The following is a 25,017-nucleotide window of genomic DNA, read 5'->3' on the forward strand; positions in this document are numbered from 1 at the left end:
TTTTTTGTAATATCTTCCCTTGTCACTGCAGAAATTAGTCCTGCCTGTAGAACAATAAATGATGAGGTTTTCTAGTAATAATGATTTGCTCTTAATAAGAAATAGTGAAAGCGTTTCCTTATCTTTTAGCTAACTGGTCTAGGAAACAGATTCTGTGTTTTATCAAGATGATTCCTTGTGTTTATTGTTGTCTTTAATAGGCTTTTGATTACTTACAAAAACTAAGGGCCTGGGGATATAGCTCAGTGGCAGGTCACTAGTCCTATAAATGCAAGACTCTGGGTTCAAAAACTAACCCACTGACTAATCCTCCCCTGAGTCATTAGTATTAAAAAATTAAAGTTTTGATTACTGGAGATCAGGACCTTATAAATGTGAAACAAACTGAGCTATACCAGTGAGCTATATCCCTAGCCCCAAAGCTAAAGTCTTATCCACAACTATGTAATATACTCTATTTACCTCCTGAAGTCTTTTTAAATTATCACTCTGGTTAAATGAATGACTATTATCGCACATTAATCTGTGACCCTATTCTGATGAAAAGTTTTACACTTCCCAAAATCAAATTCTAAACTAAATCTTTTTGACGTTGAACTAACTTTGGTAATTTCTAAAGGGCTCTGGGATATCTCAAAGATTCTATAAAAAAGAGATATTAAACCAATTAGGCTTATTTGCAATGTTAATTAAATATGAAGTATTGTCAAAAAATAAATTGTATTTAACATTCTTTGAATTATATTTATATGGATGTCTTCCAAAAACTATATGAAATTCTTTTTTTTTTTTTTCTTTTTCCTTTTTATCGGTACCGGGGATCGAATTCACGGCTGCCTGCTTGCAAGGCAGGCGCTTATGCCGCTGAGCCAAATCCCCAGCCCCAATATGAAATTCTTATACATCTGATATTAGTAGTCATAATTTTAAATGTTAAAATGTTATATGCTATAGAAATAACTAAAATTTCTTTGTGAGCTGCATTATTATTATAATGAATTCTCATCAGATCTTTAATTGCTTTGATTCTTTCTGAAAGATTTTTGCAAGCAACTATAGTCTTTTTTTTTTTTTTTTTAAATCAGTACCGGAGATCAAACCCACGACTGCCTGCTTGCAAGGCACGTGCTTATGCTGCTGAGCTAAATCCCCAGCCCCAAGCAACTATAATCTTAAAGAATTTTGTCCTCAGGACTCTGATAAGTGCAGGTTTATAATAACTTTAAGGTCATACCACTGGACAAGGTAACAATTTCTAGAATTGCAATGAAGAAACTGACTGGTTTGGGGAAACATTAGTCAAGATTAAGCACAACTAAAATTAATAGCTGGGTGTGGTGGTGCACACCTGTAATCCCAGCACTTGGGAGGCCGAGGCAGGAGGATCACTTGTGAGTTCCAGGCTAGGCTGGGCTACAAAGTGAGACCCTGTCTCAAAAAACAAAACAAAAGAAAACCAAACATTAATTACACAAAATTTAATGAACTGAAGAGAAATTTTTTCTTTTTCTTTTGGTCTTTTCGAGACAGAGTCTTGCTAAGCAGTTTAGCCTAGCCATGAGCTCAGTTTGTAGCCCAGGCTGGCATCAAACTTGCAACAAACCTCGTGCCTCAGCCTCCTCAGTGCTGGATTACAGGTGTGCACTCCCTTCCTTTTATCTCCCTCTCCTTGCCTCCTCCGCTGTGTCCCCGTCTCTCTTTGTGTCTGCCTCCCCCCAATCAGGGGCTCCACCCTTGTCTTTAACAACTTACCTTACATTGCAATATTGTTTGGTCTAGCATGAACTAGGAAATGACAAGAGATGGGTACAAAATGGCAGTTTAAATTGTAATACTATTCTTCAGTTAAATGTTTTTCTGTAAAAGGCAAGGAAAGTGGTATGAAACCCCTTATGTTCAGGCATTTATGGCTTTTTAACCTCTGGAAAGGCCCAATAAATATTGTGTTTCAAAAAACATCCAAGGAAAAGAAGATTGATATTGGTGACCCTATCTTCAGCCACTTACTGGTCTCTCAAGAGAACATGAGTCTCTCCAACCTGTTTAATGAAGATAATCACACTGAGATCTCCTCAACCTCGTCCTTATCATCCTTAAGGTAGTAAATCAGTTTTACCCTCTTCTAGTAACTCAAAAACTCTACCAGAGGCTAGTTCTCCAGAATTCAGTGTTCTTCAGACCCATCCTTGCGCTCCTCAGACAGCTTTTAGCCCTGCAGGACATACTTGAAGTGGGGCTCTCACAACTCATAGTTCATCCTGTCCCTAAGAGAGGTCCTAGGAGTGGAGGGAACTACTCAAGTCCAGGTTCCTTTGTTAGTGGCAGATACCCAACCATGTAAAGAATGGTTTAAGCTGATTTTTAGAAGATCCTAGTAGATTTGCAGATATGTCTCAAACTTTCACCACTGCCTTTTATTTCTTGTGATGAGATGTCCAATTTGTTTTGGCCACCTGCTGTACCCCAGACCTTTATGACTCAATTGCTGGACATGGCCTTCTTTGTGCTGAACAAATGGGATCTAAAGAAGGCTGAGAAAAAATAAAAGATACACCAAAATTATGGCTGTCCAATAAGGCAATGCTTACATATCCAAGTAGCCCAACACTAGTCAAGGAAACAATTCCTGCTTTAAATGCAACGAAACTGGACACTGGTCATGTGACTGTACTAAGCCACTGCCTGATCTCTGCTCCATGTGTCAGGTAGCTGATGTGCTTGACTCACGGCACTGGAGGATTGACTGGCCCTGCTCCCAGAGTGGGGTCAGCCTAGCCAACCCTTACCTCTTGCTTTGATGAAGAAGACAGATAGGGCCCAAGCAATCTGCAATGCCTGTGTCCATGGACATCTCTATCTCCTGTGACTAACCCCACAGAATGTCAAGGGAAGCAAATTCATTTCATTACAGTAGATACAAAAGCAGCTTATCATGTTTTAATTTCCTTCTTTGGAAAATTCTCCTCCAGATATATATAACCATAATTGGGGTCATGGGGATTCCTAGTTGGAGCTTCTCTAGATCTGCTCTGATATGTCAATTAGAAGGTCAAATGTTTAATCATGAGTTTTTAATCATCACACAGTATTCTATATCTTTATTAGGAAAAGATTTACTAATAAAATTGGAAGCATTTTATCTTCCCAGATATGCTGCTATCATTCATTGCAAGGTCTCCAAGAGAAATGTCTAAAGTCTCCTTGAGAAATCACAAGGCTGATGAGAGGCAAGAAGGACAGCCTTCACCTTTCAGGATAAAGCCTGTCCCATTTGAACTGTCTGAGAAAAAGAACTACCAAAAGAAGAAAACTACACCTGTGAACCTCTGGAAGATCTGAGGAGCCTCTTCAAAAAGCAAGACTCCAGTTCTGCTCCTGGTTCAGATAAGTAGAGTGACGAACGACCTCTTCCCCGCCACACCTTCAATGAGCCCCTACACTGAGATTGCTGTATTGAGAGGAGTTATTGAGATAAAGACAATCAAGGTATGGCATATGCATATACCAACATACTAAAACAAATATTTTTATTGTTACTAATAGTACAACTTAAAAAACTACACATTTTAAAAAAGGTAATTAGACCCATGACTAAATCTGCTGTAATTTTTTGTTTGTTTTCAGTTGTTAGTGCTTGAATCTAGGACCTTTTACATGCTAGGCAAGCATTATACCTCTGAGCTATATCCTTCGCCCACAATATTCTCTTTTGATAGCTGACCCTCTGGTCCATGGAATTCACCTGCCAATCTCCCATCCTCCTCTGCTGCACATAGTCATTTTATACATGGAAAGAACTTACTTAGTATATGGAGGTATAACTCCCCTCATGTACGTTAGAGTAGGCAAAAGAAGAAAAACAAGAGGAAGACGAATTATGGGATAAAGAAATGAGGCAAGACTGGGAAGAAATAGGTACAATAAAAAGAGTAAAATAGTATTTGAAAGAAGCAGGAGGGTAGGAAAGAAAGGAGGCAAAAAGAAGGAAGATTAAAAAATGACAGAAGAGGAAGACTGTTGGACATTGATAACCTTGCATTGAGTGGCATGAGAGACAGGTTTTCTGGGAAAGACCTGTGCCTGGGCCAGTATAGTCCAGAAATGAACTAGGGTGGGGTCAGTGTCATTACTCAACTTTTAGAACTCACTGCCAGGGTAATAAAACTAGGTAAGGCAAATGGTTCACTGATGTGCACATGGCTTTAACACATGTAAGAGATAGGGCTTAATAAATTTTCCTCTACGTATAAACGTTGCTTCTCTCAATTATCTGTTGTGAAAAAAAAATTGAAACAAACAAAAAAAATACCCCCAAACAAATAAGACTCCCAGAAAACTTTTCAGTTTTTCGGGTGAAAGTCTGTGTCTTTTGCTAGCCTGTTATCCCATAGCGCTTGGTTCAGTTAAGTATAATACTCAGCAGACATTTAGTAAATAGTTGGACAGCTGGGAAATCTTAACGTGAAGTATTGTTTTGATTGTGGGGGCAGGAGGCATTGAATAATGTTTAATAGTTTCTCTGGTGAGAAACCAGTCTCTGCTTAGTGGAAAAAAGGCTGAAGACACAATAAGACTCCTAGAGTTAAGTCTTATATTATTTGTTATTAAAGAGCAAGGTCTTAAGATGTGCTTTTTAACAGTCTTTAGCTGGGTTGTAATTTAAGATGACTTTTACAAATTAGATCCTAATCCTTGCAGACACAGATGGCTGTTACAGAATAGCCTTGCAAAAACACTAGTTATTCAACTTGAAAGAGCATTCAGAGAAGGATGAAGGGCCATTAACTCTCACCCGACTTCTGGCTCTAGGAAGCCTAGAGTCCTGGGTGGGCTTTCTGGCTTTAGGACTGGAATCTGGGTGGGCCTAAGGCATCTGTTCTGGTTTGGAAGAACCTCTCTTAGAGTTCACTATGGAACTAGAGATTTAGGGGAGACTGAGGTCATTCATATTTGACAACAGTTACTGAATGATTATATTTCAGGCACCATGCTGGGAGACTGCCTTTGTAAATCATTACAGAATGATAGGACAAGTGCAATGAGACAGGAATGTACAGATTGCAAAGTACATAAGTAGGGAGCAGGGGAGAAGAGGGAAGTCTTCACAGAGAGGCTGACTTTTGAGCTGGGCATTGAAAGATGAGTTCAAATGTGCCAGAATAGCATGGAAGAAGAATATTCAAGGAAGAAAACAGAAAAGTATGTAAGATATACTTTTATATACAGGCTTGAGAGTTTTTGTGCCTTCAGTGAACAGTGAGCAATATGCTTTTCCTGCTGACGGAAAAAACTAACGAGAAGCCGGATATGTGGTGGGAAAGGCAGGAATGTGCCAGATTGTAAAGAGTTTTCAAAACAGTCTAAGAGGTCTGTAGCTATCTGGGGTATTAGGGGATACTAAAAGTTTTATGCAAGAGACAAAATGATGAGAGTGAGATTTTGGAGTAACCACCATATGACAGATAATTTTAGGTTGAACAAGGACCATAAAGTGGATCTATGATGGGTTCTGGAAGCTCTTGGTTTCTCCTATAGAAGCATACCTCTTTGAATTTATTTTTTTCTTTGGAGAACTGGGCTAAATTGATCTTGGAATAGTCTGAGGTAGAAATGGGCTCAGGTGTGAAAGAGACATTGGAAGCAAAGACTGTAAACCAGATCAAACTGTTTTCTTTAACAGTATAAAACCTAGGGTGAGTGACAGACAGCTAAATCAGGAGTAAATTTTCTCTTAGACTAAGTGACAGGTTCTCCATGTAAGGTTAGTCCATGACACAAGAGTCTGCACTGAAAGGCTGAAAATTTGATCAGTACAACTCAAAGCAGGCAGGCAGCAGGCCTAAGAATCTTCTGTGTTTCAAGTCAATTCCATGACTTCTTGTCAAAAATCAGTATTTCAGTCTATGTATTTTCCCTATAAGAAGATGATATTAATGCTGAAGTGAAAAATAGTCAAAAACAAAAACCAACCAACGAAATGAACAAACAAACCTCTCCTCAACTCCTGAGAAGCCAGTTTATAAAACATAAAGCTATATTTTAAAATACAGGAAAGTCCTTAAATCCTATTTTACCTAGTACTTAAAACTTACAGGACGAGTATTTAATTTGGCTTATAGTTTCTGGAGATTCAGTCCATGGTTAGTTGACTCCAAGGCAGAAACATCATGGTGGAAGGATGTAATGGAACAAAGATGCTTAGTTCATGGCAATCAGGAAGCGGAGCAGGGGAATAATGTCCAATAGGAGAGAAGAGGCTATATCTTACTCAAGATGACACCTCCATGACCAATTCAAACACACTCAGAAGTGTGTAATTCAAACACACTCAGAAGTGTGTACCATCAATCTCCTGGGCTGTTGGTTTCCAAACCAATCAAGTTGATGCAATCAGTCTTAACCATCAGAACAGATGAGGTCCAGAAAGAGAGTGACTTATAACCAAAGATCAGAAAGGATTAATTGTCTCCCTAAATTCTATCAATTCTCCACGATAAGAGAAACAAAATAACATGTAAAGTAGAAGAACCATGATGACTTTGAAAGCTTCCATAGTGGTTGTTTCCTAAATATTCAAACAGAGTTCAGCTTCAGTGACAGAACTTAGGGTAGTTCCTTACTTGGTTGTGTGGTAACAGCATGTGCATGTATGTGTTCCTTTGTGCATGTTTGTGTATTTTATATGTGAATAAAGGGGAAGAGCTTGGAGATAGGGCCAGTGAGAAAAGGACCAGTGGCCACAAAATGAGGTCCATAATGAGCTTAGAGGTAAGTAACAGGATCCTCATTCCAATGCAAAAGGATTTGCAGTTGGGTGACAGAGCTAAAAATACTTCACTGATTTTTTACTCTATTCTGAAAATATGACAACTAATGTGAGGAACATGGACTGGATAAACCTTAACAAAATCTTGGTTTGGGTATGATAGTCTTGATAACTAGACTTAGATGTAATGAACCACCTAATACTATGATTTATCATGTATCTTAGGGTTGAGCTCATCCAAGTCCATATAAACCAGGAACAACAGGAATAATTCCCACTCCATTTATATCTGTATTGCTAAAAAGAGTAGTGTTTCTTATTTCTAAAGACATGAAAATTACTATTTCACAATAAAGAATGTCTTCTTATATTAGGCCAAACTTGCAGCTATAACTTTCAATTCATTGATCCCAGTTCCAACACTGCAGCCTCACCAAATCAGAATCCCTTGCTTACACAACAAACCTTGCAGGCAGCAATCATATCTCCCATGATTTTCCCTTCTTTGGAGAATATATTCTTCAAACGACATGATTTTCAATTCCTTCTCATTCCTTTGGGCCCTGCTCTACACACGTTCCTGCTTCTTTGGGCTTCCTGTTTCAGCATAAAGCCTAACAACCCTTTTAGGCCTTGTTTATCTAGGTAGAGAGCTGAACAGGACCATCCTCCCCTCCCCTGTTGGGCTTATACCTAACAATGCAGTCAGCTACCTTTTTTTTTTTTTTGGTGGGGGTAGCCATAACACATTATTAATGTATATTCAGCTTAATCAATCATAATGTCTTCTAAAACTGCCTACATAGTTCTGTAAAATTTTGTAGTTTCGATCTAACTCCAGTACTTTTAAGGTTTTCTTGATTCTTATGTCTCATAACACATAAATCTGATAGTTTTCACTTAAGTTGCCAAGAAATATGGTGAGTAATAAAGGATTATTCCATTCATAATTTCCTTCAGGTAGACAGCAGCCAGTGAACAATTTTTGGACACAACCATTTATTCAGCAAGGAATCTATATAACTGTAGATCTTCATCTTTCTACTTTGCCCTGAACATTATGAGAGATTATCAAATGCCCTGTTTACTAGTCAGCTTTCCTGATGCTGAGACAAAATACCTGACACCTACAACTTAAAGGAGGAGAGGTTCATTTGGCTCATAGCTTCATAGTCTAGTGCATGCCTGGCTGGCTGGGCCCAAGGCAGAACATCATAGTGGAAGGGCATGGCAGAGCACAGCTGCTTACGTCATGATAAACAGGCAGAGCACAGGAACAGTGAAGAAAGGAAGGGGCCAGGGACTATGAACAGTCTCCAAGGTCGTTTCCATGACCTACTTAGGCACCCCAAATACATGCTTTATTTATTTCCTAGACAGCTCCCAAGTTCATCAAGTTGTCAACTGAGCTTAACTCACATTCCACTCCTTGTCAACCCAATGCATTTCCTTAAACCACAGTTAATTTCCAAATAAAGACATTAACAAGTCCCTAAGTCCACCTAACATAATGTAACTGTCCTGTGCACAACCAGAAACAACTAACCCCTTTCCAAAGTCTCAACAGTTGCAGCACTACCCAAAAGTCCAGGGTCAAACTCACCTCAGAGACACAAGGAAGACTCAGCTGTGAACCCCTGAGAGATTTAAAAAGCACGTTACTCAATCCCTAGATTCAATGGGACAAGGTAACCATTCCCACTCCAAAAGGGAGGAACATGGAGAGAGAGAAAAAAGTTGGAACTAAGATGAATTGAAACCAATCAGGGCAAATATTAATTCGGTAGCTTTATGTCTAGCAATGTGAGGCACACAGTGATAAGGTGCAAGTTCCCAAGGCCTTGGTGGTTCCACGCTGCACCTAATTTCTCACATGGGCTCCTGGGCACAGGTCTGCTAGCTAAGAAGTTACACTTCTTCCAAAAGCTGAGACGAGAACAGTTACGCAGAACCAAGATGGACTTCTGTATATCTTTTAGTATCCCATACCATTTGACTTTACTTAGGCTACTTTTTCTAGCCTTATTTAATTAGTTATCTCCCATATCGATATACTTCTTTAGATAGTATGAGAACTTACATCTCTCCTAGGAAAGGTGCTCAGTAACTTGAACTCATCCCATGGAAATCCTTTGGAAGCTACGAAATCAAAGACAATCTGGAGCTTATTGCTAGCCAGGAAACGCCGCTCCAGGAACTCGCCACTGGGTGTGCGGATCCGAAGTTTGCTCACAGGCTCAGCATTTTCTTCCTCTGGCTCTGGAGGCAGGGCTTGCTCTAAGGAGAGTCGGATGGCCTAAGTAGAACAAAAGCCAGCTGTTACAATTGTGGGAAGTGGCAGGGAGGAACACTCGAAACAAGATGCTTTCTAGAAATACACTGAAAGTCTTTGTGCCACTTAGTAAGAAGCCTCATGCTTGAATAATAGAATCATGTGTTTTTCATTTTTTTCATGAAACAATTACAATGAATCCCACCTTGGGGATACATATTATTAAATCAGTAATTACATTACAAATAAATACTTATTTTTAAACCAAAGGCTCAGATTCTTTAGATTGCAGAAATATGCATCAACTACCCAACTGCTTTTTTTTCTAAGATATGAAATACGGCTATTAGAAGCATTCACAAAATATACACACACTTTACATTCAAAATAATACATTTACGAATTAGAATAAACTGAAGAGTCTATAAAATATTGGACAACTTGTTAAAGACAAAATGGAATGGAAAATTTGGAATAATTGATAACACACTTAAAATGGCAAGTTTCTGTCATATACATTGTGTTGCAATAAAATTTTCAAAAAATAGAATGGAAAAAACTCTCAAATCAGGTTTACTAGAGTCAGGAGACTACAGTTTTATTTCCAATGTTGTCATTACCTTGCTGTTTGGATTTGGCCAACTCTCAGAATGACAGATTTCCGGACCAAGACATGGACTAGGCCCTTCATTTTGCAGACAGGAAAACAAACTCAAATAGGTATGACAATTAGGAGAAATCTATGGCTAGAGTTGAGTTTGAACACCCGAGGTTTTCCTAGTTCTGGTCAACAGATTACATTGCTTCAACCTTATGACATTCCCTTGGTTAGAGGCTCTCTGAGGTACTTGTTCATGTTGGAATTTAGTGCAGAAATCCAGAAAAACATTTTTATCTGTAGCAATTTAAGAAGTTTCTTAGTAAGCCCGGTATTAGCATTTTTCTGCTTCGCAGTTACATTGTAATTTTGACTTTCACATTTCTATGTTCTCAGTTTATCATTAATAGAAAAACAGACATGATCCCCCATCAATTTGTCATTATTATAATAAAGTAATATTATGAGAGAAATTAAGATTTAAGTTCTTTAGACCTCCACAGCAAATTTTCAAAGTGGATGCTGCTTTTTCTACTGGGGGCATGTGGAAATTTAAAAAACCTTTCTCTTAAATATCTCTTGGGTTGGGCTAGGGATTTAGCTCAGTGGCGTAAGCACCTGTGTGGCAAGCGCAAGGTCATGAGTTCAATCCCTGATACCCCTCCCTCCCAAATCTCCTGGGCCAAAAAGGAAATATAAATCAAAATTGCAGAATACCTGAGAAACAGCTGTTCAAACACTACATGTTAGAGTCTATAGTATTCATCCAAAATAGTGCTCAGAGAAAATTCACTGCTGTAAAATTTTTATTAAAAATGAAAGAAAATTTATCATCTCAGCTACTTAGGAGGTTGAAAGATGGGAGAATTATCTGAGCCCAGGAGTTCAACAAGACACTAGACAACATAGTATGATGCTGTTGCAAAAATAAAAATAAAAACAAACAATTAAAGATGAATTAAGAATCAGACTTTAAAAGCTAGGAAAAACCTCCAATAAAGCAATTATAAAAGCATGAAGGAATGAGTTAGAAAAGAGAAAACATACTGGCTAATCAGTATATAAGTTGGTTCTTTGGAGAAAATCAATTATCATAGACAAATACAAAAACCAAAATAAAAACGTGAACCTAAAGAAGTAGGGAAACAGGTAGAAGAGGCAACCATAAAAGTTCTGCACATACTTTTTAAATTTAAAATAACTGGGAATACAAAGTTTGCTAGCAAGACTATAATAGGAAATGAAATTAATTTCTATATCATTCAGGATAATCTGATGGTTCTAACACTGACTTATTTTTAAAAAGCATTCAAAATTTCTACAGTATGCAGTTCTTAGGTCATTTTCCTTTTGGAAGCACTAAGTAACATCACTGACCTTACAGGGAACTAGAGAGATAGGAATTTTAAAATTGATATATTATGGAAGTTATCAGTGTAGTTTCTGACACATAATAAGACTTTAGTAAAGTAGTTGCTTTAATTATAATTAAGAGAAATTGTACACAGACTATCAGATCTGGAATGCCTTGCACTAGCTGAACAATTCTATACTCTCATTTGTTTGTATAGAGAATAGATACCCAGAAACAGAGTTCAAAGATCAGACAAATTGAAAGTTAAAAGTCACTTTTACTTTTTCTTCATCCATATGACCTATGAATGTGAGTTTATCTAATTTAGTATTCTAATTCACAATGAATTTCAGCTGAGCATTTTTAAATAGTAAACTACTTTAGTAACAATGTACCATATTAATAACTGAATGGAAGAAATGCGTAGATATGAAAATTAAATATCTGTAGCACATACAGGTTTTGGACATTTTGCAAAAATTTGAATCAGTATTATAGTAAGCTTTACCTTATTTTTTGTTTAAAGGTATGCATTTTAAAATTTTTACAATTTAAAATACCTAATAAAAAGTGCTCAAATCTTTGTTTTTTTTTTTTTTTTTTTCTTTTTCTGTTTTATCGGGACCAGGGATCAAACTCACGACCGCACACTTGCAAGGCAGGTGCTTATTCCGCTGAGCTAAATCTCCAGCCCCAAAGTGCTCAAATTTTAAGCATGCAACATGATTAAAGTTTCAGAAAGTCAACATACCTGTAAAACTAGCAACCTGATTAAATAGCTCAGAAGCACATGCCTCTTCTGGGAGCTACCTCTCCCCAAAGTCTATTGCTATTATGACTTCTAACAATGAAGTTTGAAAAATGTTAATTAAACTGTAATGTTATGACTAGCAAGACAGACTCTGAAGTTAAACACATATAGGATCAAATACTGGTCTTTAAGTAAATCACAGTCCTTACTACTTCCAGTTTTCTCATATAAAAATAGGATTAATAGTAACATCTTCTTTACAAAATCCTTCAATAAAATACAGTAATATTTTAAAAACACTTAGTAAGTACTGATATGTGGTAAAGATGCAATTAATGACCAGTGCTTAACCCTGATCTTCACTATATGTAACACAGTGAACAACAAAGGAGAGTGTTGGTTGTCTATATAATTATCGTTATGAATGTTCCTCTATATGTACTTTAAATAAGAACTTGAAATTCAGTATTTCCTTTTTCCCTCCTGCTCCCTTTTTAATTCACCTGCCTGCTTGTTTTCTATTTTGACATTTTCCTGACAGTCTAACAACAGATGTTACGTTATTGTCTGAACCCAACCAATTATACTACAGAAATATAAACAACAGTAGCTCATTACTCAATTCATTGTGTAGACATTTTCTGATATTCAATGTACACAGTCTCCAGGGCTTTTCTTCGGAATGAAAACAGACCTCAGATATTCCTTACTTGTGGACAAATGTGGAAAACAATGAAGGTATTATTAAGTCAGCAACCTTGGTATCTGAATACTCAACAGTTTTACTGGTAAAAAGAACAAAACTAAATCAGCAGTTCAGTTTCAAATATACTGTCTAAAAGCAAAAGCCTCATGTAAGCAAATACTGTTGTAAAATAATTACATAAAAGACACAATCACTCACACAATAGTCATAATAAACACTACTGTTAAACATCAGTTTGGTTTGATCAACAAATACAGTGCTTTACTTACATTATTTTAGGTTTGTGATAAAACAAGGAAACCTAATATAAGAAATATACACTGATTTTGGGATTTTTTTAAATTAAAAAATCTGCACACCTTAAAGCATTCACATCTGAAGAATGAAAAATAGGGACATTTTGTGAATGAAATTAAGCAATGAAACTAGATACCTACAAAAGACTTTCTATACAATTTGATTTTTTTTTTTTTTGTCTTTTTCCTTTTTATCAGTGCCAGGGATCGAACTCACGACTGCCTGCTTGCAAGGCAGGCGCTTATGCCACTGAGCTAAATCCCCAGCCCCTACAATTTGATTTTTAAAAAGAAAGAGTAATTTATATTTACAGCAATCTCTTAAAGTAAGAATCAAAGACTGGAGTAATTTATTTATACATACACCCAAATACATACACACACGTACACACACACACACACACACACACACACACACACACACACAAGACTTCTATGAGTACACATCAATGAACAGTTTATTTTTTTGAATATAAAACTATTTATTGACCACTGCTCACCATTATTTACAATAAGTAAACAATATACAGTAGGATAACATTCTGACTACTACAAAGTTGTTTTCCTGGCTTCTGCTGAAAACAGTAACCCAAATACTGAAAAGATTGAGCCTACATGTAACGAGCAAGTTGGGGTCAAGAAAAACATGCAGGTCAGTAATTTTAGATTACAAGTTTGTTCACTCAGTGATTCTAGCAGGTCCTAAACTAAGTGAACACTTACCACTCAGTAGGTTACCATAGGCCAAGTCTTTAGACATCCACAAATCCTGACTTTTGAGTACATATTTTTGTTGCAAAGCAATGGGTCATGAGGAATCTTTAATGTTCCCTTAACAAGTCTTCCTTAGCTAATTCAAACAAACTAGGTTTTGACTTATTACCTTATTTGGGTTGGGAAGTTGTTAGTAGAGAGAACAATTCTTCTTTTCAGAAATTTTGCAAGTAAACTGCAGCATTTTTTGGACTAAAGACACAGATCTAGATTCTGATAATGCTGTTTTGAAAATATCCACTTTAAACAGTCCTATTAACCACAAAACCACCTATTTAACTTGAAAGGTTATGGCTTCAGGAAAATGTTTAACTGGAAGTGATTTATTTCTTTTTTTTTTTTAATATTTTTTAATGATTTCTTAAATTGCTCAGCATGAGGGCATCCCAAACATGAACTTATCACCCAGAAGTTTTTGTTTTGGTGACTGCTTAAAAACAAAATAAAAACCGAGTATTTTATTTATACACACACAAACAAAAAACTCAAGAATGGTCCATAAGCACGTAAGTTATAACACGAGTTCTGATTTAGTTTGACTATGGACAATTCCCCTAACATTTAGAAAAGCAGAGGAAATGTATCAGGCTAGCTCTTTACTGACAAAGAAAGCAACTACAAAAGCTTTCATTTGTTCGAAGAAACCAGTGCTATAGATGCAAAACAAACAAAACCCAACAACTCTCCCAAATACTACTTTCAAAATTAACATATTCAACTTGATTTTCATTAGAATGCTGTTTTTTTCACACCAGTAAATCAAAACCAAGACCCATTATTACCCATATTTTATATATATATATATATATATATATATATATATATATATATATAAATATATACAAATGATGTAAGTTATTGAGCTTCATCTTCTGGACAAGAATGCCAAGTTAGTCTCTCTTCATAAAAAGCAATTACAATTTGAGAACATTTCATATTTGCCGCTTTTGCCAGCACCAAGTCAGCCTCATCTGAATCTTTCCATTTCATGAGAAACATCAATTCCCCACTACTGTCTGTGGCACCAATTATTCGTTCAGGATCAAGACCTCTAACAAAGCCTCTAGGTTTGTCAGCAGCATCTCTTTTTTTCTTTGATTTGCTATCATCAGATTCACTGTCGGATAAAGATTTTTGTTTTGTACCATCTTTTTCTTTACCAGCTTTTTGAGAATTAAGAAATGCTTCAATTAATTCTGGACAATCTAAATTTTCTTCGGGTTCCCATGTATTGTCAGCATCTGTAAATCCCTTCCACTTCACAAAATATTCCACCTTCCCATTCACTACACGTCGGTCCAGTACTTTTTCTACCACAAATTCTTCAGGCTCTGCTTCCTCAACTTTTTTACTTTTTCCATTTTGTTTCTTTCCCATTTTTTGCAATGTAGTTTTATTGGACGCCATTTTTTATTGCAGACTTGAAGAGCTATTATTCACAGCCTCGGATGCTCAGTCGCAGGTCCGCAGCGTCTCGGCCTGCGCGCTTGCAGCTCCACTTACATCCAAGCGCAGGAGTTTGTAGGCTTTAAGTAAGATAAAATTAACATTCACTAATTCCATGAATTCTTACTAAGCATTTTCTTTGTGCTAGGCATTGTTCTAAATGAGAAAATAGCACAAAACAAAATAGACAAAAATTTCTGCTTAAATGGAACAGTAGGTGTCAATCCTCACCCTCATTCCAGCAGGGTGAGGACAAAGACAGCAAACACACGTAGTGGAAAATACCTATTTTGTCATTTATATAGCGCTAAGTAGGACATGCTGGTAGAAGGGAGGCAAGGCCACAAGGTAATATTGTACAAATCAGTAGTAAGCAAAAGCCTGAAGAGAAGGACCCACACGGACATTTGTATGTTGAAATAAAATGAGCAGAAGTCACAGTAAATGCCAAGATCCTAGTGTCTGGTTTGAGGAAGGGATAGCAGGGCAGCCAATGCAGTTAGAGCAAGATTAGCAAAGGGAGGGCCAGGGGTATATCTCTACAACACAGCACCAGCCTGGCACGCTGAGTTCCATTCCTGATACCAATAAAGAAAACAGTGAAAAAAAATTAGTAAGGGGAGAGGAACAGGATTCCAAGTTGGAAAACAAAGGTAAGGGATGATTAGATCATACTGTCTTGAGAAGGCCAATCAAAACTAAATGATTTGCCCTCATTTTAAAACGAAAGTATAATTTACCTATAATATATTCATGTGCTAGGGATCAAACCTAAGGCCTTGTATTCATTAGACAAAATGCTCTATTACTGAATTACACTTCCAGCTCACACCCATCCATTTAAATATATAGTCCTATTTTAGACAAATGTATACATTTACATAACTACATCATCTGTTTTATAGCCCTAGTTTGGCCTTTTTCAAAATGTTATATAAGTGTAATCATAAATGTCACATAAAATAGCTTCTTTCACTTAGCATAATGAACTTGAGATTCAACTATGCTGTTAAAGTTTGTTCTTTATTGGTGAGCAATATTCCATTATATAGATACACTACAGTTTGATTATCTCTTGTCTACTTGAGAGACACATTCCAGCTTTTGGGTGGCTACCAATAATGCTGATACAGACATTTTTTGTGTATGTTTTTGTGAACATGAACTTTATTGTTTACTGTTACTGCTGTAAATACTTAGGAGTCTGTCTACAGGGTATATGGTACATATGCATTTAACTTTATAAGAAAGTACCAAACTATTTCCCAAAGTATACGCATTAGTTTGCAACTCCATCGTTAATCTATGACTTCCATTTACTCTTCATTTTTGCCAGTACTTAGTATTATCCCTTTTTCTTTTAAAAGTCATATTGAAGGGTATATTGTTCTAATCTGGATTTCTCTAATACCTAATAATGTTAAACATATCTTTATGCACTGATTCGCCTTCTTTAAGTCTTTGGGTAAAATATCTGTTAAGTACTTTGGCCAGCTTGGATTCTTTCCTTATTATTGAGTTTTGAGAGTTATGTCTTGATTTTATCCTTGTCAATGACTTGTCTGTTCAAATTTTTTTTTTTGGGGGGTCTTTTTTCCTTTCTATTGGTACCGAGGATTGAACTCACGACTGCCTGCTTTCAAGGCAGGCACTTATGCCGCTGAGCTAAATCCCCAGCCCCTGTTCAATTGTTTTAACAGTGTATTTTACCCAGAAGTTCTTAATTTAAAAAAAATTCCTGGCAGTAGTGGGATCAAATGCAGGGCCCTGCACATGCTACACAAGTGCTCTATCATTAACCTGATCCTCAGTCCCTAGAATTTTTTATTTTGACTAAGTCTTAGAGATGTGTTACATTACGGATTGTATCTTTGTTGTCAGATTTTAAAAATCTGTGCTTAACTCAAGGCCACAAAAATTTTTTCCTATATTTTCTACTAGATTTTTTTTTCTTTTTTTTTGCATATAAGCATCAAATTGTGGCATCACGTGTTGAAAAGACCATTCTTTTTCTATTGAGTGGCTTTTGTACCTCTGTTGAAAATCAACTGATTCGTATATGCATAGGTCTAATCTTTGGATTCTGTATTCTGTGCCATCGCTCTATTGGTTCACTAGTTTGCCGATATCATACTGTCTTGATTATATTAAGTCATTAACTACAGTAATGTTGAGTCCTCAACTTTTTGTTTGCCAAATTGTAGTGATTATTCAAGCTCTACTATAAATTTGTGAATCAGTTTATCAATTTTTTGTCTTTTTGATACAGGGTATCACTAAGCAGTTCAGGCCAGCCTTGAATTCACTTTGTAGTGCAGGCTGATCTCAAACTTGCAAGGATCCTTCTGCCTAAGCCTCCCAAATTCTGGGATTACAGGCATGTACCACCACACCCAGCAAGTTTGTCAATTTCTACAGAAAGTTCTACAAAGATTTGATTGGATCACTGTAAGATTTTAGCTATTATTTTGAGATACAAAACATGGCCAGTTTTTGAAGTGATATGATGTGACAATTTTTTTTAAGAGGAATCATTTTTTAAAAAGGCAAAAAAGAAAGCCTGGAATAAAGTCAGGAGGCTACTAACGTAATCCAAGCAACAGATGATGATTGCTTCAAAGAGGTTGCATAGAATTATGTAATGGAAAAACATTTCAGTTTGCATATATTTTGAAAGTCTACAGCCAACAGTATTTGCTTGTTAAACATGGGTGTCAGGAGAGGACTTAAGGATGTTTCCACAATTTTTGGTTCAAACTATGGAAAAGATTTTCCACTTACTAAGGAATAAAGACTATAGAAAGAGTTGATTTGAATGGGATAGGTAAACTCAGTTGTTCAGTTTTAGATATGCTAATTTTGTAATGTATGTTAGACATCTAAGTAGACATGATTAGATAGCAATTAGATATTTAAGTTTGGGGTTCAGATAGAAGAAGGATATATAAACTTGAGAGTCAAATACTATGTAAATGGTATTTAAAGTTAAAATATTGGATGAGATCACTAAAAGAGTAGAATGGATCTCCTATAGTAACAGTTGGTTCAGCCTTATTCTGTAACTGGTATCTGCTCCTGTGAAATAGAGAGCGTAGATAGCTTACTACAAGATGAAGTAAATAAAGCAAATAATAATATTTTCCAAGCCAAAATTCAGATAGATGATGCGGTTTGCTATATGAAGAACAGTACATAGATTTGGATATTACGAAACTAGAATTTCTAGTCTATTTTAATGATTTATCACAACAGCAAACTACTTCAAGCTGAAACTATCCATGAAGTTGTGGATATATGGTCTCTTTTATAATACCAATTATTTAATTAGATTCTTAGTGAGAAATTTAGAACACCAATTGTGAGGCTAAATTCCATTTGTCAGAGCGAAAACAGATCATATGTAGCCTTGGAGTTGAAGAATAGCTTTGCTTCTTTGGTAAAATCTGTGAGTCCACTGCTTTCTGATCAACCTTGCACTGCTCTGAAATCTGGTATCTCTCAGTGTTGAAGATCTCATCTTCTTCGTGTCTGGGCTTCTGCAGCTTCTCTTTCTTGAAGTAAGAATCAGTGAGTGTCTGGGGATTTTCACATTGCTGTTATCAATTTTCGTGGAGGTGGCAATGATGAATTTCTGGTGCATTCTATGCAGAGGAATGTGATTAAGGTTAAGAGGCCCAGTCATGAGTAGCAAGCCACTGGCCAGCTGTTTCAGGAAAACCACTCTCTTGTGTCTGTGGCACCCAGTGAGGGGGATCAAGATGGTCAGAGATGCCAGCTTCCAGTTTCCTCATGTGCTAAGTGAAAGTGATTTTGTTGTTGTTGCTTTATTTTGCTGTGGTTCAACAGCTTTTGGGGGCACATCTTCACCTGGGTACCATCATTCTTGTCACTACTAACTACTGCTCTTGTGACAGTAGCAAGAACCTTCTCTTTTAATTCTCAACCTTGGATTTACCAGCTGAGTACTTCCTTTTGCACAGAGCCTGTCTGGAATACATAACAGATTGGGAGTATCTAACAATCCTTCTGAGCAGGGCAGGGTTTTGGCTGCAGTGGGACTACCCCTTCACGGACACTTTAGCCTTCACATTCCTCTTTTTAACTGTGCCAGTGACACTTGCCTTCTCGGCCTTGGGCTTCTTCTCTTTAGTTGGCTTCTCTTTAGTTTGGCTTCTCAGCTTTTTTGCCTGTCACCTTGCAAGACGGGAAAGAGAACTAAGTTCCTGGCTTCCAGTCTATCAGCAATCTTTTATCTTTATGTGAGAAAAGCAAGTTACAAAAGATAAAACCACAAATTAGAAATAATAGTTTTACTTTAATAACCCATCCATTGTCCCACTTTTGTTCTTTTAGTGTACGGAAATAAGTAGAATGAATACTGGATAGGAACTCTGCTTCCAATTTTACCAGGAAAATGTTGGTAAGAATTTTAAAATAGTTCTAAACTTGCTATGAGCTTACTTTTTCTCCATCTTTAAAACTGGAATGATATCTCCCCTACCAATTCTGCAGAGTTGTCAAGATCAAATCAGAAAACTGAAGGAAAAGTGCCAAGGCTTCTAATACAATATTCTTCTGTTCTTCTATTTCATGGTCTTTAATGTTACTATTTTCTACTTGAGCAGGAATCAAAGCTTCCAAGAAATATTTGTACTTTCTGCCTAAGGAAACAGTTAGCAAGAAGAACAAATTTTGGGCCCATTCTTCCTGCGCCCCCACAACTCTCCCAAATTTGACCTTTTTAGTCACAGTTCTAATTAGAATGTTCTAAATTTTTCCAAGTACTGTTCCTTGAGCAAGACTTGCTCCTTTTTACCTTTACTCATGATTACCTAGTCCATAGACTTTATTTGACCCTCTAGCCAATCATTCATTAATCCAATCAATTTATCTGCTGCTGTGTCCTTAACCATTAAAGTCTTTTGCCTTTCTAGTTAGAAATCATTTTCTTCCAAAATATTTTCAGTTATATAGCATTAAAATAAAAATATTTTAATGTCTTTCAAAAAACGTGAAGTTTTCTCTGCTACAGTTACTTTATATTTGTCTACCTCTTGCATCAGTGGGCTCCCTGAAGACTGGACTATGTCTGAAAAATATAGTGTAAGTTACGTAAGTAGTCACAGCAGCTAATTTAATAATTTGCAGATAGAATAAATATTAACAAATATTCATTGAATATTGACTGAATTAAAGTCCTAAGAGTCAAAAGTCTTAGCTGAAACTTTCTCTGTTTCTCAAAAACTCAGTGGCAAAAAACAATATTAAGGCCTTTCTTTGAGGACATATAGTACAGTTCCATAGTTAGTATAATTTCATTCCCTAAACTAGACTATGAGAAAAATGTATTGTTTGGGTCTTTGCAGTATTGATTTCGCTGTTATGCATTGGCTTTATGACTTTAATTTTAAAGTTGACTTAATTTAAAAGTTGACTTAATTTTAAAGTATGACTTAATTTTAAAAGTTGTAGTAAGTTGTTATATAAGGCTTGCCATTGTAGCCGTAGTTGGCAACAGCATTCACCTTCCAGAGCTTCCCCTGGAAGAACCATAGGAAACACTGTTCTAAGGTCTCAGTGCTAGAGAAAGCTGGTGCTTTCTGAAAGGGACCTTCATCTGATGTTACATACAAAGTAAATTTTCTAAACTACCATATTTTCTCCTTTGTTTTGGCCCAAGAAAAGTATAGAGCAAATTCTGTGGTTCATGTTGAGCAAATATAGAGAACCCTATCAATCACACACATGTGGCACTTGTGTTGGATTATCTCCAATCAGCATGTTAATTGTACCTTCTGTTTCATCTTCCTTTCTTTGCTTTTTGTCCTTGTTTCTTACCTATTTTTTCTTTTTTAGTCCATTTGAATTGCATATATTTATACATGTTACTTGAAACTGTTTTTGAAAAGAATATGTAAATGAGTAAATAAGGGAGATCTTTGTTGTCATTTCTTTGCTTTTTCTTTACATAGTTTCATAACCTTTCTCCTTATCACGACTACGGACCAGATCAATATACTCTTTTATATTTTACTGATTTTACTCCAGCAATTACTATACAGCAAAATGAGGCCAACCACTAAAGACTTTCCCTGTGACTAAAGTGGATAATTCAATATTTCATTTCTTTCTCTAAAGAATATTAGAATACTGAGATAATTGAACTAAACACTCTTGTTTTTTAGTGTAATTATATGCATTACGATTTCTGGTTAGAAGTAAGGTGGTGTTACTGTGAAAAGTCAGACAATCTGGCCTCTGATTCAGATTATGTGCTCCATCAGTTTAGTGACTGTAGGCAAACCACATCTTTCTGGATCTCAGTTTCCTCACAGGCTGTCAATACCAGCAATTTGCTGATACAGTGATTTGTAATATGCTAATATGCTGAAATATGTTAACTAGAATTTCATGGGGGGAAAAAAGGGTCAAATAAATTTGAAGTGCCCAAAACAAACAAACAAACAAACAAACATACAAAATGCAAGTAATGACTAGTTGCAAAATCTGACCTGTCCTCCTTTCCCCTGTGTCTCATCCTCTCTCACATGTTAATACCTGGAACACATGAGAGCTGGACTAGGTTGAGCATAACTTTCCTGAACTGTTTAGGCGCAGAAGTGTTTCAGATTTTTGACTTTTAAAAAACTTTTAGAATATCTGCATATACATAATAAGATACCTTGAGAATGAGACCTAAGTCTAGACATGATTCATTTGTTTCATATATATCTTTATATACATAGTTTGAAGGGTATTTTATAATTTTAGTGTGTATAGTTTGAATGTGATCCATTATAAAGTCAGATGTGAACATTTCTTCTTGTAACAATATACTGGCATTCAAAAATTCTAGAATTTGTGGCATTTCAGATTTTGAATTTTTGGATTAGGAATGGTGAAGTGTTTAGAGCTATAGTATGAGCTAAGATGTTTATAAGGTTCTCAGTGAGAGGACAGATTTTATTTATATTTGGAAAAGAATGTGAAAGTTTTGGTTCAGGGTAAATTAGGTGAACCATCAAAAGAAAGTACCTATACTATTAAGCTCTAAATACAGAAAAAGCATTTGTGTATTTTAACAGTTTTAGCAAGCAGTATAGATGAAGACAGTATTTTAGAGAGAATAAGCATGTGTAAACATGAAGTGAGTATGAAGGAACAGGAATCCCAAGTTTTTATAATATATTTCTTGAAAGATGGCCTAGATGCAGCCTAAAAGAATAGTAATTAATCTCCCCCTTGTCTGATGTTTTGTGAAAACTCTACATTTATAACTCCTATAGAGACATACCATCATGTGTGGCCTTGGACTGGAGTGCAGTATAAAAGAGCATGAGTTGGTAGACACAAAGCACTATGAGAAAATCTCAGTTGTTCTTATTTCTATGTGTATGTTTCAAAAAGCTTCAGTTTTTCACTTGTAAAGAGAAATTCCCACTGTGCAGCTTGTGCTAATGATTAAAGAACAAAGCATTTGCAAAGCAGCTAGCAGAGTTCTCGATACACAGAAGATACAAATTTTTTTCACCTTCAGAGGGTAGAGACTAGAGTTTATCCAGCATAGCAACATATACATACATGACAGTTATTAAATAAGTGTCTGAACATGAATAAACTTTGATTCTCAACTGGTGAAATATCACGTCTTTCAACAGCCATGTCAAGATTACTTTTTCCGTATGTTACCTGTAAACGTTTTTTCCTATGCCCTAAACTCCTTAAGTATTTGATTTTTATTATCATATATCATTTAGCACATTTTTCCTTTATTGGTTGTTACTTGTACACATGTTGCATCTTCCTTCCAAGATGTAATCTATTCTTGCAGGCAGAAAACATTTTATTATCTGTTTTTCCCTGAAGTGAGATGAAGCACAGGTTCTTGTTCAAAATGTAGTGAAATAGATGAAAAAAGTGAATAAATAAAAGAGGTGGTGTTGTCTGACTAAGAGTGATGAATAATGGATTTTCCCTCAGCCTGATTTAGGGTTCTCTGTGCTTTTCCATCACTTGTTAGATGTCTTCTTCTTTTAATAAGTGTATCACCATTAATTCCATGTCTAGAAAGCAATCCTAAAAGTCCTGTTCTGTGAAGGTATCCCAGGAAGTCATTTAACACCCTTCTTTTTGTTTCCATTAACCTTAGGCATACACTGGTAATAGCTTCTACTTTTTTTTTTTTTTTTTTTTTTTTTTTTTTTTGCTGCCGGGGATCAAACTCACAACCCTGCACTTGCCAGGCAGGCACTTGTGAGACTGAGCTCAATCCCTGGCCCATAATTCTATTTGTATAAGGTTATAAATTCCTAGAAGGAAAGACATGTCTATATCACTACACTCTAACAGATTGCCCACATCTGAAAAAACAATAAGGATTAAAAATGTCTGTAAAATGGGTGAATACAAAGTTCTCTATATGGATATAGATATAATTTCAAGGGAAAAATATCAGCCAAACATATTTAGGAACCCAACACAAGGTGCTACAGAAGGAACTCACAAAATTTTCTGGTGGGTAAAGTCTTGGGAATGGACAAAAAATACAATTTTTATATTCTTGGGATGAGACAATATCAAGGAAGGACAGAAATTATCATTTAAGCAACAAAAGAGTAATGGAACTGGAGATAATAGAAGATAATGAATATAGTGCATGGTCAAGTTTTGTAAGAGTTCAGGAATGAGTCCTTCAAAGGGAAGTCTTTCATACTAAAATGAATCTGGAAAAAGTAAGTTGCAAGGAATACTAACAGCCTCTGTACCAACTATAGCAGAAATACGAGTGAACTTTTGAGTAACTTTGCTTCAAATTATGCCCAACCTCACGTTCCTCTTCTTGCTCTTTGCGAATCTGCTCCAAACGAAACTGTTCTGCCATCTCTCTCTCATGAGCTTCTCTCTGTTGATAAAAGGAGCAAGCATTTATAAATATCTGTTTATCTCAAAAAAAAAAAAAAAGGAAAAAGAAGGCAGTTATATTAAAAGGGCTTATTCCACAGAATTCAGAGGTAGACTGTGGTAAAGGCAACCAGAATGGAAATGAATGAAGCATAGCTTTCTGACCACATCAGATCTCTATTCAAGCACTTTTGATAGCTCTGGGTTAAGCAGTACTCAAGACCACCCAGGACCTTTCTTTCATCTTCCCTTTTGGACTTTTCTATTGCTTCTCATGTTCCCAGTCTAAAGATCTATGTGAGCAACCTCTATCTATCCCTACGCTTTCAGGATACTATTTTATATTACTTCCTGTTTCCTCTGCCCAGCTCAGGGAAACATCGAACACTTCTATGAAACATTCCTCAATACCTCTGATTTCCTGGTTCTACAAAAATTTACTACTGAGACTCCTGCTCACTAAACTCACAGAACTTGGGGCTTCCCTTATGACAGTTACGGTGTTTATGTTGTAACTATCTGTGTTTCTCTTTTATCTACTCTACCACATTATCTGTCTTCTGGAGGGTAGAAACTGTGGCTTATTTCCTTGCTCCTTCTTCAGTGTTCAATACAGCAGGTGTTTAAGAGTATTAAATAAATCAGTGGTTCTCAACTTTCACTGCACACTGGGGTCACCTAAACAGCTTTTTAAAAACTGCTGGGTTAAAAACACCAAAACCAAAATCAAAATCAGAACCAAACCCAAACCCAAACCACACACTGCTGGGTTCTCTTATAGACCAATGAAAACATCAGTAAAACAGATAATGAGCTAAGCTCACTTTTATTTTTGTTTGTTTTTAATGTTTTAAGCTCATTTTTATTATTCCTCATGATTCTTTTTAAAATTTGATTTTAAAGAGATTAAAACAAAAGAGGACAAAACAAAGCAGATCAGAACAGAACAATTTAAGCAACACAGTATTTCACCACAGGACAACCCGATGTAACAGTAGCTACCATAATGTCTCTTTCCTTGAAATAGTTGAGCATACCTTCATACACAATAGTATCAAACATAACAAAATAGTATACAACCATTGAAGAGAATGAAAGTATTACAGGGCATTCAGAACTAAATAACAGAAAATGAACAATGGTTACTATATTA

At 36.1% G+C, this 25,017-nt stretch overlaps 2 protein-coding genes and 1 pseudogene across 5 annotated transcripts in view; all 3 read right to left on the bottom strand.

Moving 5' to 3' along the window:
• Positions 1 to 25,017, bottom strand: part of Faf1 (Fas associated factor 1) — a 459,740-nt gene that overhangs the window by 31,359 nt on the left and 403,364 nt on the right. For all 4 annotated transcript variants that reach the window (XM_063236491.1, XM_063236490.1, XM_063236492.1 and 1 more), the window contains 2 exons: positions 23,788 to 23,865; positions 8,847 to 9,062 (listed from right to left, as the gene is read on the bottom strand). In XM_063236491.1, coding sequence (XP_063092561.1) covers positions 8,847 to 9,062; positions 23,788 to 23,865 — 294 coding nt within the window. The remainder of the gene's footprint in view (positions 1 to 8,846; positions 9,063 to 23,787; positions 23,866 to 25,017) is intronic.
• Positions 9,010 to 15,057, bottom strand: LOC100720395 (chromobox protein homolog 3-like). Its single transcript, XM_063236494.1, has one exon. The coding sequence runs from the start codon at positions 14,922 to 14,924 to the stop codon at positions 14,373 to 14,375; it is 552 nt and encodes a 183-aa protein (XP_063092564.1). The 5' UTR covers positions 14,925 to 15,057; the 3' UTR covers positions 9,010 to 14,372.
• LOC100727080 (large ribosomal subunit protein eL6-like) lies at positions 14,950 to 22,625 on the bottom strand (annotated as a pseudogene).

This window comes from Cavia porcellus, unplaced genomic scaffold, assembly GCF_034190915.1.
Source record: "Cavia porcellus strain 051 isolate PalLab524CR breed Dunkin Hartley unplaced genomic scaffold, mCavPor4.1 scaffold_25, whole genome shotgun sequence".
Lineage (NCBI taxonomy): Eukaryota > Metazoa > Chordata > Mammalia > Rodentia > Caviidae > Cavia > Cavia porcellus.

Coding starts and splice junctions, on each gene's coding strand:
- LOC100720395 (XM_063236494.1), bottom strand. CDS start 14,924: ATGGCGTCCAATAAAACTACATTGCAAAAAATGGGAAAGAAACAAAAT.